Source organism: Scomber scombrus, chromosome 11 (genome assembly GCF_963691925.1).
Source record: "Scomber scombrus chromosome 11, fScoSco1.1, whole genome shotgun sequence".
Taxonomy (NCBI): Eukaryota; Metazoa; Chordata; class Actinopteri; order Scombriformes; family Scombridae; genus Scomber; species Scomber scombrus.
In genome coordinates, this window is record NC_084980.1 from 27,408,880 (window position 1) to 27,425,161 (window position 16,282).

The 16,282-nt window shown below is 42.6% G+C and overlaps 1 protein-coding gene across 2 annotated transcripts in view; it reads right to left on the bottom strand.

Moving 5' to 3' along the window:
• Positions 1-16,282, bottom strand: part of LOC133991275 (guanine nucleotide-binding protein G(olf) subunit alpha) — a 52,387-nt gene that overhangs the window by 24,704 nt on the left and 11,401 nt on the right. The window contains exons 1-5 of one of the 2 annotated variants that reach the window (XM_062429806.1): positions 14,811-15,079; positions 14,293-14,365; positions 13,173-13,227; positions 12,778-12,897; positions 4,981-5,078 (exon numbers count right to left, since the gene is read on the bottom strand). In XM_062429806.1, coding sequence (XP_062285790.1) covers positions 4,981-5,078; positions 12,778-12,897; positions 13,173-13,227; positions 14,293-14,365; positions 14,811-14,949 — 485 coding nt within the window. In that variant the 5' untranslated portion in view covers positions 14,950-15,079. Of the gene's footprint in view, positions 1-4,980; positions 5,079-12,777; positions 12,898-13,172; positions 13,228-14,292; positions 14,366-14,810; positions 15,080-16,282 lie in introns of those variants that run through there. The other variant, XM_062429804.1, reaches the window with a different exon arrangement.

Consider the following 16,282-nt stretch of genomic DNA (forward strand, 5'->3'; position numbering starts at 1 on the left):
GCGACCGGCCAAAAGAGCGTGAATATCTCTGGACGGCTAGAACAAGAACAATCTGATATTTGTTTTCAGTGCGGAGGGTGAGTCAGGGCCAAGTCTCATCTTCCTGTACGTTGTGCATTCATATGTGTGTGTGTGTGTGTGTGTGTGTGTGTGTGTGTGTGTGTGTGTGTGTGTGTGTGTGTGTGTGTGTGTGTGTTTACTGGAGTGATCACCATTCACTCTGGATGGGATTGGTGTGGGGGATTACTGACTGGAGAGGGATGATCATTGAGATTGAAATAAAACAAGAGAGGCATTAAAAAAGTATTAGTAACATTTTAGGTGAGGTAAGTACAGCTGAAACTAATTGTCACTATTAAATAACCTGCCACTTAAATCTTTTGGTTTATAAAAAAATGTCCAGAACCATTTCCTGCTTTTTTTGGCTGATAAAATCCAAGATATTCAGTTTAAAATCACATAAAACAACAAAAAAAACATTAAATCCTTCAAACTCAGAGGCTGGAAATAGGAAATATTTTTACTTTTTGAACAATACAGCAAAAAAAAAAATCCTAAATCCATCTATTTTCTAGCTTGTTCTATTAATCTTTTAGGTTATAAAATGCCAGAAAATACATAAAAATGTCTAAAACCATTTCCTGAAGCTTGTGTTGATGCTTTTTTTGGCTGAGAAATGGTTAAAAAAATCAGTTTAGAATCACATAAGACAAAAGAAACCATCAAGTCCTTCAAACTAAGAGGCTGGAAATAGGAAATATTCAGGCAAACATTTCCCCAAATCCATCATTCTTATCAATGTGTAGCAGTGTCTCCAGGTGTATCCTTAACACTAAAAAGCTCAGAGTTGCTTTAATAGTTGATTTTTTGACAGAAGATGAACAGAGGGGAGGTTATAGGAGGCGTGTCTAATCACAAAAAGATCATAAAAATAAACCCAATAAGCTCAATAGAAGCTTCATCATCCTCCTCCTCCTCATCATCACAACCTAAGCATCAGCTCTGTCTCTTTCTGTGTCCCGGGCCTCGTTTTTGGTTTTTCTAGTCGCAGGAATAAAAAACCCCCCAGCTGTGTCGCTCAGCTGTTTCTTTTAGCCTCATTTCTTTTAGTCACACTCTCAGACTCCAGATCCAGATCTAGATCCAGCATCTCATCTCATCTCTGGCCCAGTCTCTGCTGCATGCGGCCTGACACAACACAGGAAAAAGACCCTCCATAGACAACACCTAAGTATATGAATTGTGTTATATTTGTTTGGGGGGGGGGACTGCAACAAACACTCGCCCCAGGGGGGAGGAGGAGGTTAAAAAAAAAGAGTTGGAGTTCAGATTTGCATGTGAAAAAGTCTTTGATTTTGCCGTCGACACATCACAAAAAGCATTTGCAATGGAACTGGCCGCGGCTGAAAATAGCTCATAATCAATCAGCTGGGCAGACACATATCTGTGCTCTTAAAACGTATAAATGTGCGATGCAGGAGGGGGGGGGGGATCGATGGGGGTGACAGGATTTCCAAAAGCATCGATATGCGATGCTTGCTCTTTGGCATAACAAGCACTCCCCCCATCGGCCCGTGCTTATTTCCTGTGCCTTTGTCCGATGGGCCGTCCACTGTCAGGCCTGCTGGAAAATATAAATATATATATATATATATATATATATATATATATATATATATATATATATATATCTGCCAGTGGAGCAAAAAGGTCTCTGAAGGACAACAGAGGAGTATTTAATCTGCCTTCACACCATCTAAATAAGTCAGAGAGATACAGAAAACCTAAAACATACCCCCCCCCCCCTCCTCTCTCTCGCCCTTCCCCTCCCCCTCCCTCTCTTTTTGATCTGACAGTGATTTCATGACAGTATATCTATTGTGTTTGACTCTGTTAGCATGTAAGGTTGCTGCCTGCCAATCTGTTCCTCCCACAGAAAAAAAAAAAAAAAAAAAAAAAAAACACAGCCGCACGCATGCAGGGCCCAACTTCCTCTTTAATTTACTCTCGGTGTGACTGAGTGAGAGCGCTCTTATCATGTTCATGACACAAGACGTGGCCTACTTCACAAACACACAAAACTGTGGAAGTTCAACACACACACACACACACACACACACAAAAGAAAGATAGAGCAGGTGTGGAAGATCAGGAGTAAAAATTTATAAAAAAGGAGAAAAAAAGATGAGTTGAAAGTTGGAAGTAGTGAGAGATTAAACACACAGGCCCTCTTCCTAAACTTCCGAAAGTCAGATATTCATGAAACAATACCGGAGTCAATAACAAACCGAAAAAAAATTCAACGTCGTGAACTTTGCTCCCTTGTTTTCAACATAGTTGGCTGCTGGAGCCGTCTGCTGCCAGCGCTGCAACGACTTCCAGGATAGAGACGACCGAGAGAGAGAGAGAGAGAGAGAGAGCGGGTAGTGTAGCTAAGTGGTCATAACAACAATAGGTGTGTGTGTGTGTGTGTCCTTGTGTGTGTGTGCGCCTTTACACACAGACAGGTCGGCTGCCATGTAGGACAGAGTATCTACGAATGCCCTACCATACTAAAGAGTTCATACGGAGGTTAATGCCGAGAGAGGAAGTAAGTGAGAGGCCACGCAGTCTGACAAATTCCAGACATCAATCAAGCACGAAAAAAAACACTGACAACAGAAGATCGCCGAGATATTTTTACTGAATCATATGACCGTAAAATGAGTTTTAGATGTAAAAAATGTAGAAAAAAAGTCACAATAGGCACTGCTGCTTCCTTTAAAACGGATTCAGTTTGGACTGTTATGTCACACACAGACCTGAAATACATGTGAACTCCTTCAAATCAACGTAAAAACTAGCAAAAAAAAAGCACATTTTCTCACAAGCCACCAAAAACTGCTCCTTTATGATTATTTACCGTGTTAAAAATCAACTCCCTCTCTCTCTCTTTCTCTCTATTTGTAGATTTTCAAAAATCTAAACCACATGAAGCTGTGACTTACGGTCATTATTTATCTCCTTTTTTACACACCAGTAATATAAACTTGTTAGCCTGATGATGATTTATTGTCCAAACATACGTACGACTCCTCATCGGCTAGTTTTAACCAATCGGGAGAGACGAGAGAGGCGGGCGATAGGAGGGCTGCGAAGAAGGGCAGCGGAGAGAGGCAATCGAATGTGGAAGAAAAAATGAATGACTTCAGGAGGAGGAGGAGGAGGAGGAGGAGGAAGAAGAGGAGGAGGGTGCAGATAGAGAGTAGCGTTCGGACTCCAAACTGAGAAATAAGCATCAGTGTTTTGGCACCATGTATTATAACCTTTAAACAAAAAAGAAACGCTGGATGGTTTGAAGTAGTGAACAAGAAAAATGTGTAAAAAAAAAAGAAAAGAAAACTCTCCAGCAGCTCATTTTTTTTACATTTTCTATACTTTCTGTTAATGTTTACTCATGTCACAGGACGGTTGTATTCAAGCCTCTGTGGTTTTACTTATTACAACACTGAATATTCAGATTTAAGCCTCCATTCAGAATTATAACAGGGGGCATAAAAGACGATTTTAAAGGGTTGTAATAGCACAATACTGCGTGGAGTCGTCGTGATACTGGAATATTGACTTAAATGAACACAGGATTTAAATATTGTGCAGTCCGACCGCAGACAGACTGACTCAGAGCAGCAAAGACAAACACAGGCCCCGGACTGTAACAGCTCCACCTTACAGATTCATGTGACTCTCCAACCATCACCTGACTATCTCTCTCCTTTCTTATGGAGGCAGGGCAACCAGGGAAGGGAAGACTTGACCCGAAGTCAAATTTATGTTTCAAGGAACGGGGGGGGGGGGAAAGGAAAGAAAAAAAAAGTACAGAGTCTGTTTGTCTACGTGCTATACCATCTTAAAAACATCTTGACGCTACACCCAATGTAACTAAGCTCACAGATCGCTGACAACAAGACAATATCCCCCAGTCACTGATAAAGAGGAGTGCCTTTGACCGAGCCCTGCGAGATAACGAGAGCCAACCTTTGGGATGGGAGGGGACAACTTTCAGCGGGGCCGCCGCGCTCCCGACTCTGTACCGTGTACCATGTCCTCATATTTACATGTGAATCCAGAGGTGAGTCAGAGAGGAAGCAGAAGGAGAGCACTGTAATCAGTGAGTCACTTTGCATATCCAAACTTCCTTTTACAGGCAAGGAGAGGGGGCCCCCTCCTCTCCGTGTAACAACCAGCAACCCTACGGTGGCCCAGAGGTACTCGTAGGAACCTTACAAATAATCTGGGGCACCGTGCAAACAGGCACCGGGTTTCTACGCCTTGCCACACACCGCAGTTATCAGTAGATTTCCTAACAGTATCTGGAGGATTGTACCATTGTGACAAAACTCCACACAGGTGATAGCCTGAAAAAAAAAACGAATCATGACCCACATAGATTTGCGGGACGTTAAAATAAAGTTTTAACTCCACAGGTGGACACATTTTAAACCTTAACATTATTCAAGCTTTAAAATCTACAAGCAAATGTTACATCAACAGCAATCCCACTGAATTCAGCAGGTGGGCATTTTAATACCGGCCAGACCAGGACTTTGCATATCGCCATGGTGAAATGTCACACGTGCTGACGTTGGAGGAGATATATGTATAATTTTCCAAAAGGACGAATGCAACCAGCCGCTCGCCTCGCCTCGCCTCGCCACACCCAGAGTAAACATATCTCTGCCGTGTTCATATATGACTTGACACCAGCGCACACTGCAGAGCTTTCACCTCAAACACGACGACACAAAAGAGGACGGACAATCTTTTTTTTCTTTTTTTTTTTAAAAGGGCTGTAAAAGTAAACCAGTTCAGTTGTTTAGCTCTCGGTGTGTTACAGCTGCACAAATAACAGATTAAGTGGTGTGTGTGTGTGTGTAGTTGTGAACATGTTAAATATCCCAAAGCTCAAAAAAAAAAAGTATTATTTAAAATGTTTAAACTCACTATTGTGCGCAGTCGATGAGCTGGTACTCATTGGACCTTTCGAAGCATGCCTTCACTCCTTCATCGTCCCACAGCTTCTTCGCATGATCGAAGAACTCCTGCGAAAAGAAAAAAGAAGAAAATACAATCGATATTTATTTTTTTTAAAAACACACATAAATCGACGAAAACATGTATTGTGGTTTTCATTTTCAGTTTTCATCATTTAGACCTTCACACAAACCTCCAAAATCATTCACACACACACAACTGCCAGTCTCTATATGTGTTAGCTTAGTAGATACATGGAAGTACAGGTGAGCACAGGTTAGTATGTCTTAGTTTTAATAACTTTCAACCACGTAGCATCTTACTAACTGCTCCAAATATTTAGAAATTGGACTTTGTACTTTGAGGAAAATGTGAGTCATAGATGTTGAAACCTGTGCTGCCATGACAGTAGCACCGTAGCACAGGTTGGGAGTGATTGGAGACATCAGGGGCCCATTTTTATAACATATATTCATCCAGAGAAAAAGTGGATGCTCATTATTTCCCAGCTACGGCCACGACGACACGATGACAACACAATACATACAATCCATACTCTACCACTTGTACTACTCCTGGATCTACTGTTGGTCAAGGAGCTGCTCAGGTAGATCAGCTTGGTCCCAGGAAACTGTCTCGCTCAGGTAAGACCACCGACCATATTTGGTATCAACCATCAAGCCTGTACTAAAACCTCCCAGAACCCCAATCTGATAGCCGCACCACAGCCAGAGAGACGCTACATATATAAGTGCTGCTGGAAACCGTGGAAAGAGCTCAAGCATCAAACCAATGGTCACTTTCTTTAGTGTTTATGCTAAGCTAAGCTAAGCTAAGCTAAAATAAAGATACTCCCTTTCTCATACAGAAAAAAAGAGGATCACATGATGATGCATTTCCATCAAGACTCATGTAAAAGCTGAAATCTTAATTTTAAAGTACACACCAAAACAAGTATTACTAGTATTATTTACTTTGCGATTCCAGCAGCAGCAAAAAGGAGTCGATTCTGGTTTTCTCTCTCCTTCACTCCCTCAAACACTCGTTTATCCAGCGGTTCCTGTATTCAAACTCATGACTTTCTGGTCACAAGCTCTGCTGTCTGGACTCTAAACTAAAGCAGCATAGGTGGCACTATTGGATGCTGCTAATTAATGGTGATCCAGTTAAAGATAACAATGCAGAATAGAAATATATATAAATATATATTTGAAAGGCTTATATATATATTTATATATTTATAGCACACACACATAAAGCTGTGCAAAATCCATCCATAGGCACGATGCTGTAAATGACTCAGAGCTTCAGCTGACTTCCTACTCCAGGACAATGGGGAGCATTATGAGGAGGGGGGGGGGGGGACTCATCTTATCAATGACTTTGAGACATTTCCCAGGATGCTCTGTATGCCCCTAAACAAAGATGATTGGGCTAATATCCCTCGTCGCCTCCTGTGCACATGTCTTTTTTAGATGGACTCCTCCTCTAGCCTGGAACCACCACATGACTCTGCACTCAGCACTCAAGCTCTGCGCTCCGACTGTGGAGAGAGAGGGTGAAAGTAGCCCCGAACCAAGAGTGGAGAGAAGGGAGGAGAAAAAAAAGAAAGAGCCTGATAAATGATCACATGCTTCGGGAGATCTCCTCTCGGCAGATCCGGTGATTAAGTTCAACATGGAAGGAAATCCACTGATCCAGTCGGCCGAAGTCTCACACACACACAGAGAGAGAGAGAGACGGAAGAGAGACTAATATTAATATTTGTTTACTTTTTTCCTCCTTTACAGATGAATGTGGTGTCACACTTCATCTACATGTCAGGAGTACACCTAAACACAGCGATGCTATCGTGTCCGCCGCGTCTAAGCGACGTCCAGACGCCGTCGCTTTATTAGAAGTTTAAGTTTCACCTGCAACGCCGCACACAAAAGGGAAATGAGGCCATATTTGCTTTCTCGCCCGTGTTTGCTTCCCCTTGTGTTGCAGTCACACTCCCAACACCCCACCTCGACTAATATCAATAAGATTTAACTTCGCCAATTACATTCTTCTGCTATTCGTTCTGCAGGTCTCACCGAATGTTTTTTAAGAAAAGGCTCGAAGGAAGGAGCCCGGGATTTGATGGAGAGAGGACGATGAGGGGTAGAAGGGTGGAAGGGGGCAGAGAGAGAGAGAGAGAAGGGAAAAAAAAAAAAAAAAAAAAAAAAGCAGAGTATGGTCCTCAGGGCTCTTTTCCACAGAGGCGTGTGACACTGGGCCTTTGAATAAATGCAGTGTGTGCTGCAGTGCCCTACAGAGGAACTGATAACACAGAAAGAGACCAGGAGGGAATTTGCTTTAACACAAGCTTTTTTAACTCTTTCCTGTCCTCCCCCCCTCCCCCTCCCCTCCCTCCCTCCCCAAGTCTTCTACTTCCACCCCCCTCTCCACCCCAATCACCAAACATGAGGCTGATTCTGCGATGGCTTTTTTTTTTTTTTTTTACAACTTGCTTAGTTTCAATGTTAAAATCAAGTTAGGAGGTGTGTGTGTGATGAATCATATAGGTCAGGCTGACACAGAACAAAATGGCCTAAATCTGATTCGACTTCGCAAAAAAAAAAATACAAAAAAGTTGAGGAGCAAACGAGGAGTTGTGGTCAGCCATGTTCTGCGTCGGGAGGGGAAAACGCTGGAATTCCTCTGGGTGAAGTTTTTTTTTTTTTTTTTTTAAAGGACCTTTTGGCCTTGAAGCAAAATGTACAGCGATGGCCAATAACGTTAAATCCCCTCCATACATACACAGCCTGCCGACCCACCGAGCCGGGGGCCGAGGCCTCAGTAAAATCACCATCTATTGGATTTGAATAGAATATGTGTGTGTTAGATAACAAGTCACAGAGCACAGAGACCTGACTTTCATGGGTTACTTCAGTTAAACAGTACAGACAAATTTAGCCAAAAAAAAAAGAAAGAAAGAGAGAGAGAGAGAGAGAGAGCAAAAAAGCAAAAGGAGAGACTGTTTGAGACTGTTCATCTTTCATAACACCGTTCCAAAAATGGATCAGCCCTCCTCGCCACCCTTTGCCCCACATCACAGATCCACAAGTAATCAATTAGAGGAAAAACAAACTTCTAGGACTGAAGCTGTGAGATCTCCAAGAACCCCCCCCCCCCCCCCCCCCCCCCCCCTCCGAACGCGTTACCCTTCAAAAAACAGCTGCATCGAAGAGGGGTAGAAAAAAAGGAGCAAGAAGAAGAAGAAGAAGAAGAAGAAGAAGCAGGTCATGTTCCTTAATAGAAAAAGTCATAATTACTGGGTTGGCCTGTAAACTGACATCAGACCATATTAAATAAAGTTACACACACACGCTGACAGCCACCGGTGTGAACAAGTGTTTAGTGAAGGATTTTACCCGATTCATATGTGCACACACACACACACACACACACACACACACACACACACACACACACACACACACACACACACACACACACACACACACACACACACACACACACACACACACACACACACACACACACACACACACACACACGGTAACTCTGCACCGAGAGCAACAAAAGTTAGATCAGCTCAACACAGAAATGGGTGGGGCCGCGCTGAGGTAATGCACATGTAACAGAGAAGCTCACCTTCCACACACACTTCCTTGCAACTCATATCTTAAAAAGTAAAAAGAACAAACTAGGAGATATAGATATATATACGATTTACATTTAACAGGTCTCACATAACACTTAATATTCAGTATTTAGAGTCACCTGCTGGGTTTTAGAGGATTATATGAAGGCTTTAACATGTCTGATAGAGAGAGAAAACTACATAGTCAAAAAAAAAACACAGGGGCAAGGGCTCATTTGAATTTGCTCCACTTCAGTTGATGGACGCTGTCGGGGCGGCTAGCATAGCTACCGCACTGGCATTTGTTTCCATTTGCATAGACGACCGTTTTGTATCCCTGTGCGTTCTTTTCCACTGTGCCCTGCTTGTTATCCCCGTCCGTCGCTACCGAGGGGAAAAGCTTTTTTTAAAAAGAGGATGCTTTGATGATAAAGACTTAAAGGCCATCTAAACTAAGCATGCTGATTTACATACAGGACAAGGGGATATTGTTGTTTTACAAAGTTTGCCAGTCAGCCGGCGAAGGTTCACGCCAATCTAATTTCAAAACTTCAAAAGGGATATCGACACCAGATCTACCGGGGTTAAAAAAATTTAAAAAAGAGGGTGTTAGCAGGGTGTGTGTGTGTGTGTGTGTGTGTGTGTGTGTGTGTGTGTGTGTGTGTGTGTGTGTGGTGTATTTCCAAAGCCTGTTTAGTTAGCTGGTGGTGAAAGAAAGATCATATTATTAGTGGGCGAGTCCTCAATAATCAAAAAATTCAGTGTCACCATTCACCAACTAGACACCAACTTCTCCACCAACTAGAAACCAACTTCTCCACCAACTGTGCCTCCAACAGACCATGACACAACGCTTATTTTAATATCCAGAAACACTAACACCACTAACACCTCCACCACCACCACGCTATTCACTCACCGGCTCGCTTCTTTAACAGGAAACACTTTTTTTAGTAAGCCGCCACTTCAAAATAACGACACCCGATGTACCGTAACTTAAGCTAAGGCCTGAAAAACAGCAACGATTTCAACCTAGAGCTTCCAAAAGCTGAATATCTTAAAGGTTTTATACTGAAGAGCAGCACCTTATTGGTTTAATCGCAATAGTAAATAAAAAAATAAAAGGTGAGGATGAGGTAGAAACCCACTATGGGCTTATCTTAAAACCTCACCTATACACCTGGGCATATGGGAAAGTGTGATGGCCATCTTTTGCCATTTTATAGACCAAACTATTATAATTGGTGTGGGAAAAGTGTGTTATTTTTTGTCAAATAAGTCATAAACTGAAGAGATGAGTTAATTGACAGAACATAATAATCACTTTAGTCATTTATTAAGCTTAAAAACCAAATATTTGCTGGTTTCAGCTTCTAAATTTGTTGTTTTTTTCACTGTAAGTTGAATATTTTGGGGTTTGGGGATTGCTATTCAGAGAAAAATAAGAAGTTTGGAGATGTCACATGGAGAGTGGTCACAGTGAGTTTTATAGATGATCAAAACAAACAAACAGGTTAATTGTGAGTGAAAACATCATCACTAGCTGCTTATGCTCCTCTCACTCACAACCTTTTCATCAAGTCATTCAGTCAAATTTAGGAAATCCAAAAATATCTTTCTACTTCTTCTTTTTCTGTCGACAGCAGCAGCGGCACAAAGCCTCGCACAATTCAACTCCTAAAACACGTACTCAGCGGTCATGTTCAATCCTCAAGAGTTTGGCCGTGACCATGACAATGACATCATCATCATCATCCAGGTTGAAAATACGCCCTCCATGTTTTCAAACCGGCGCCAACAGGTGAAAGCCACAGGTTACTGATATTGGCCCGTGTTCCTGCGCTGCCGTTATTGGATATCATGGCCCCCGGTGGCACTAAGTGACAATGTAGTGGTGACACTGACGGCACAAGTGAAGCCTGAGACCGATGACAAGCGCAGACACTCCAAACAGAGCCATGTTGTTCCCTTTCGGCCTGGGCCTGGGCCTGGGAACTCAACGCCGGCTCTCCCCATGGCCCCCCTGACCCTCACACACACACACACACACACACACACACAGACACACCATCAGAGCTACTGCTGCCCTGTTAACACACTCACAGTGGGGCCTGTCAGGAAATTAACACCCCAAAGCCTTTTAAATGGGGATTCTTGTGATGTACCATTAAATAAAGCCGCTGAGAGGGAAGGCTGAGAAACATCATGCTAACCTGTAAAGTGGCAAAGCGGGAAAAAAACAATACTACTTTAAGGATATGAGGGTATCGATCACACCTGATGACAGCGAGAACCCAAAAAAAAAAATCAGTCCACAAGGCCTCAACTATGAGATTAATACACGAAACAGCAGCAGAGCATCAAAACCACACATACATTTCATACTGTAGCTCATAAATATTGTGTTATATAAAGAAAAAAGCCAAATGAACTCTTTTTAAAATGGCTCAGTGCTGTATAGTGATAATAATAATAATGGGGATCATTGTTAACTCCAAAAAGAAAGTGCTGATCATTGTACAAAATGGTGAATAACTCTTGTAACTTCCTCCATTAGATAGTAACATTTTCATCAACATGCTAACGAAAAAAAAACCTTCTTTAACCTCCTGCAGCCTGTATGTCAGCCTGTCTGTCTGTCTGTCTGTCTGTCTGTCAGCCTGTTTGTCTGCCTGTCTGTCAGTCAGTCAGTCAGTCAGTCAGTCAGCCTGTCTGTCTGTCTGTCAGCCTGTCAGTCTGTCTGTCTGTCTGTCAGCCTGTCTGTCTGTCAGTCTGCCTGTCAGTCTGTCTGTCTGTCTGTCAGCCTGTCTGCCTGTCAGTCTGTCTGTCTGTCTGTCAGCCTGTCTGTCTGTCAGTCTGCCTGTCAGTCTGCCTGTCTGTCTGTCTGCCTGTCTGTCTGTCAGTCAGCCAGCCTGTCTGTCTGTCTGCCTGTCTGTCTGTCTGTCTGCCTGTCTGTCTGTCTGTCAGCCTGTCTGTGTGTCTGTGTGTCTGTGTGTCTGTGTGTCTGTCTGTCTGTCTGTGTGTCTGTCTGTCTGTCTGTGTGTCTGTCTGTCTGTCTGTCTGTCTGTGTGTCTGTCAGCCTGTCTGTCTGTCTGTCTGTCTGTCTGTCTGTCTGTCTGTCTGTCTGTGTGTCTGTCTGTCTGTCTGTCTGTGTGTCTGTCAGCCTGTCTGTCTGTCTGTCTGTCTGTCTGTCTGTCTGTCTGTCTGTCTGCCTGTCTGTCAGTCTGTCAGTCTGTCAGTCTGTGTGTCAGCCTGTCTGTCTGTCTGTCTGTCTGTCTGTCTGTGTGTCTGTCTGTCTGTCAGTCTGTCTGTCTGTCTGTCTGTCTGTCTGTCTGTCTGTCAGCCTGTCTGCCTGTCTGTCTGTCTGCCTGTCTGCCTGTCTGCCTGTCTGTCTGCCTGTCTGTCTGCAGCCACTAACATTACTTTGTCATTCCTGTTTTAGCCGTGTGCTGCACAGCCAGGGTGTCAAACAAGGAACACTTTCAAAAATTATGTAAAACATTATCTACATTTCCAACACATGACCTCGCGCTATCGAATGGCCCGATCTCACACACACACACACACAGAAAAAGAATCCCATGTGCTCAGACTCAGCGTTCCCAATTGCCACATACACGAGTGCAATTTGGGCCCCATGCTACAAAAAGGAGGAGGAGGAGGAGGAATCAAACCTACGACACTCCTCAGCTTCAAACTTGTTGATTTCACTCAGGTTTTTAGTTGACAGTTGACACTTCCCTTCAAGAGAGGGGACAAGGAAGACACCTAACACCCCTAACCACTTCATAAAACAGGAGTAAAATGAGGAAAGATTAGGGGTGTGTTGTGTCAAAATGTCAAAAATGTCAAAATTAATCAGTAAAATCTAAATTATTAGCACACAGGACTCTTTAAAAACCAGTAAAACACTCATCATGTACCATGTAAACCCAACAAAAAAGCACATACACCATGGTAGCTTTCATGGTTTCTCACACACACACACACACACACACACACACACACACACACACACACACACACACACACACACACACACACACACACACACACACACACACACACACACACACACACACACACACACACACACACACACACACACACAGAGAGAAACTTTATGAACATCTTACCTGTGAATAGTCAAAGTCGGAGAGAGGTGCTATGCTTTTGATGTATTCGATTCTGAATTGGTCCTCTGGGTTGGCTAGCGGGACTGGGGGTATTAAAGTGCTCATCGCAGACACTATAGTCTACAAAGCAGAAGTTGTGGGAGGAAAAAAAAACACACAAACAGACACACACACACAAAAAAAAACAAGCATTAATCAGGATAAATACAGGAAGACAAAAAATCTCATTGTAAGCTGGAGTATAATAATAATCAGTGAAATGGGATTGCAGTGGGAGAGAGAGAGAGAGAGAGAGAGAGAGAGAGAGAGAGAGAGAGAGAGAGAGAGAGAGAGAGAGAGAGAGAGAGAGAGAGACGCTTTGAGTACATTTGGGAAGTGATACAGATGAAACTCACCACTATGGCATCCTTCACGTTTTTCCGAATATCTTGGATTTTCTGTTTCTTTTCTCTGCGTTTTGGGGGGGGGGGGGAGACACAAAAAAACAGGAGAGACGTGAGAGTGAGGCAGCGGAAATACGAAGAAGAAAATAAAACAACAACAACAAACCCAAATAACAACATCATCAAGGTGGTCATGAAGGGTGACTGCCAGGTTAAGACTGTATTTTAGTACAATTATGCATACAATACAGGTGTTTAGGCTTGAGGGGGGGGGGGGGGGGGGGCAGGTATCAGTGAAATGCATAAAATAAGGAGATATAGTGCGCCATAGTTAAGATTTTCTCCATTTTTAAATCTTAAAAATGCAAGATCATACCCTCATATCACCTTAAAACCCAGCTCCCCCCCTCCCCTCCCCCCTCCTTTGAATTAATGTACACAGAGGATATTTGTACAGTTACAGGACCTCTTGACAAGCACTGGGCCTGTTTAAAATAGACCACTGGTAAAGATCAATGCCATGCAAAAGGGCCTTGCAGCAAAACAAATCATCAATAGGCCTGTGTCGATCACAACCTTTCACCCTCTCTCTCTCTCTCTCTCTCTCTCTCTCTCTCTCACATGAAACAGGAAACAGTGAATTTGGCATCTGTGTGACACCGAGATCCTCACATATGTATGATAACTGTACATGTACACGAAAAAGGAGGAAAAAAAAGAAGACGGAGGGGAGGGAGGGAGAGAGAGAGAGAGAGAGAGAGATAGGGAGAGAGTGAGAGAGAGAGAGAGAGGAGGAGGAGGAGGAGGAGGAGGGGAGATATTAGCTGCTTTGCATGGGATACTGGGCCCAACAGGCGCTGCAGTGCCTGGGGAAAATCCATTCACAGGCGATATATTCTGGCCTCCACAGTCTTATTCATTACCAGAATAAGCATTAACATTATGGGGTTTTTCATAGCATATATATATATAAGTGTGTGTGTGTGTGTGTGTGTGTGTCACTAAGGTAGCTGTTTAATATAATACGTGTACACAGACATATATATATATACACACACACATATATATATATATATATACACATATATATATATATATATATATATATATATATATATATATATAAACTCACTCTGCGTTGAAGCCGTTGACGTGTAGGATCCTCATCTGCTTCACAATGGTGCTTTTTCCGGACTCTCCCGCACCTTCGACACACACACACACACACACAAGAGCACGCGCGCACACACACACACACGCGAGACAAATAACACAAAAAATACACCATTAAAAAAACACACACATGCAGAAAATGTTACCATATTAACACGAAAAAAAAGGAGAGAGGGGGGGGGGGGGGGACATCCTGGTTTAGCGTAAACACCCCCCCCCCCCTCTTCTCTCTCTCTCGCGCTATCCTAGCCTATCTTTCTCTTTTTCTCTCTTTTTATTTTTTAACCCCATCGCAACACATATACAAATAAATAAATGTCAAACTGAAAAAGGAGGGATACGTGTTCGCTATACGACCAACAAAAAAAAAAAAAAAAGAGAGAGAGAGAGAGAAAAAGGAAGGGGGGGATTATTAGCTTTCATTTTTTCTCTCTCCGTGTCTGCCATCACATAAAGAATAAATCAAGCCCTCCTTACCGAGTAACAAAAGCCTGTGTGTGGCTTTATACGCTTGTCTTTCCTTTTGCAATTGTTTTTCTATCTTTTTATTTGCCTCTCGTTGTGCCTTTTCGTCGATGCGTTGATCTTCAGTCTTGCTGTTGCCCAAACAACCCATCTTCTTCCGTCGCCCCGATCACCCTTTTCCTTATGAGCGAAATCGTTAGAATAAAAAAAATAATAATAAAAAAAATAATATCACTCTAGGAGGACGAAAGGGTGGAGGGGGGAGAGGAGAAGGAGGGGGGGAGGAGAGAGGAGGAGAAGGAGGATATTGGGAGGGGGGGAGGTTTGTGAAAAATAATGTAAGGAATGAGTCCGATTTGTACACCCCCCCCTCCCCCAAAAACAAAAAAAAAAAAAAAAAAAAAAAGAAGGGGGGGAAAAAGAAAAAGAAAGGACAAATCTCTGCGAAGGCGAGGAGGCTTCTTCTCCTTCTTCTTTTTCTTTTTCTCCGTCGGAGAGAGGGAGGAATATGTTCCCCCGTTACAATTCCGCTTTAGCCGCAGCCGACCGTCATCCAAAAACCGTGTGTGTGTGTGTGTGAGAGAGAGAGTGTGTGTGTGTGTGTGTGTGTGTGTGAGCTTTACCCAAAAAAAAAAAACACACCACACACACACACCCCGACGAAGAATATAATAAATAACGAGGCCGGTTTGTTACAACGAAGATTAGATTAGATCCCCCCTTTTTCTTCTTCTAAAAAAAAAAATAATATATATATATAAATAAATAAGAACCAAGAAGAGAGAGAAAAAGAGGAGAGAGAGAGAGAGAGAGGGTTTTTCAATCTCTGGGAATCCAAGTGAACTGTTCCTATCGCGTCTCTCTCCAGCCCCTCTCTCTTCTCTCTCTGTGTGTTTTTTTTTTTTTTTTCTATCTGAATTTCTATCAGTATTTCTGTCTCTTTAACTCAGCACTGCCTCTCTCTGTGGCACCAGGAAGTAGCCGTGGAAAACAAAAAAAACAAAAAAAAGAAAAGAAAAAAGAAAAAAAAGCTTCTGCGTTAAACTGTAACATTAACAACCTCGCCGCAAACTGATAGAGGATTTTTTATAACTTTTTGTGGCAATAAGGAAAGGAGCCATTTCCCCAATTTAGCAATAGTAGTCCCTTCGCCTTTAAAGTCCTCTGCTATCAAACTGATCGGTGGTTGGAGGGGTGGAAACCAAGCTGCCTCACAGAGGGGTTGGGTCTCTTTAGCTGGCCTCCAGTCAGTGAGGTGGCCCTGATAAAAAAAAAAAAAAAAAACTAGGCTTCACCCAGTTGTGCAAAGTAACTCAAAAAAATACCCAACTAATTCACTTAAATACTACTTAAAAATGAGATTATTCCCATTTTTATACTACTTCCTACTTCCACTTTACTACATTTCAGAGGGAATTGTTGTACTTTCTACAGCTTTTTTAGTTCATTTTTTAGGTGAAGATTTGACACAGTGGATAATATAT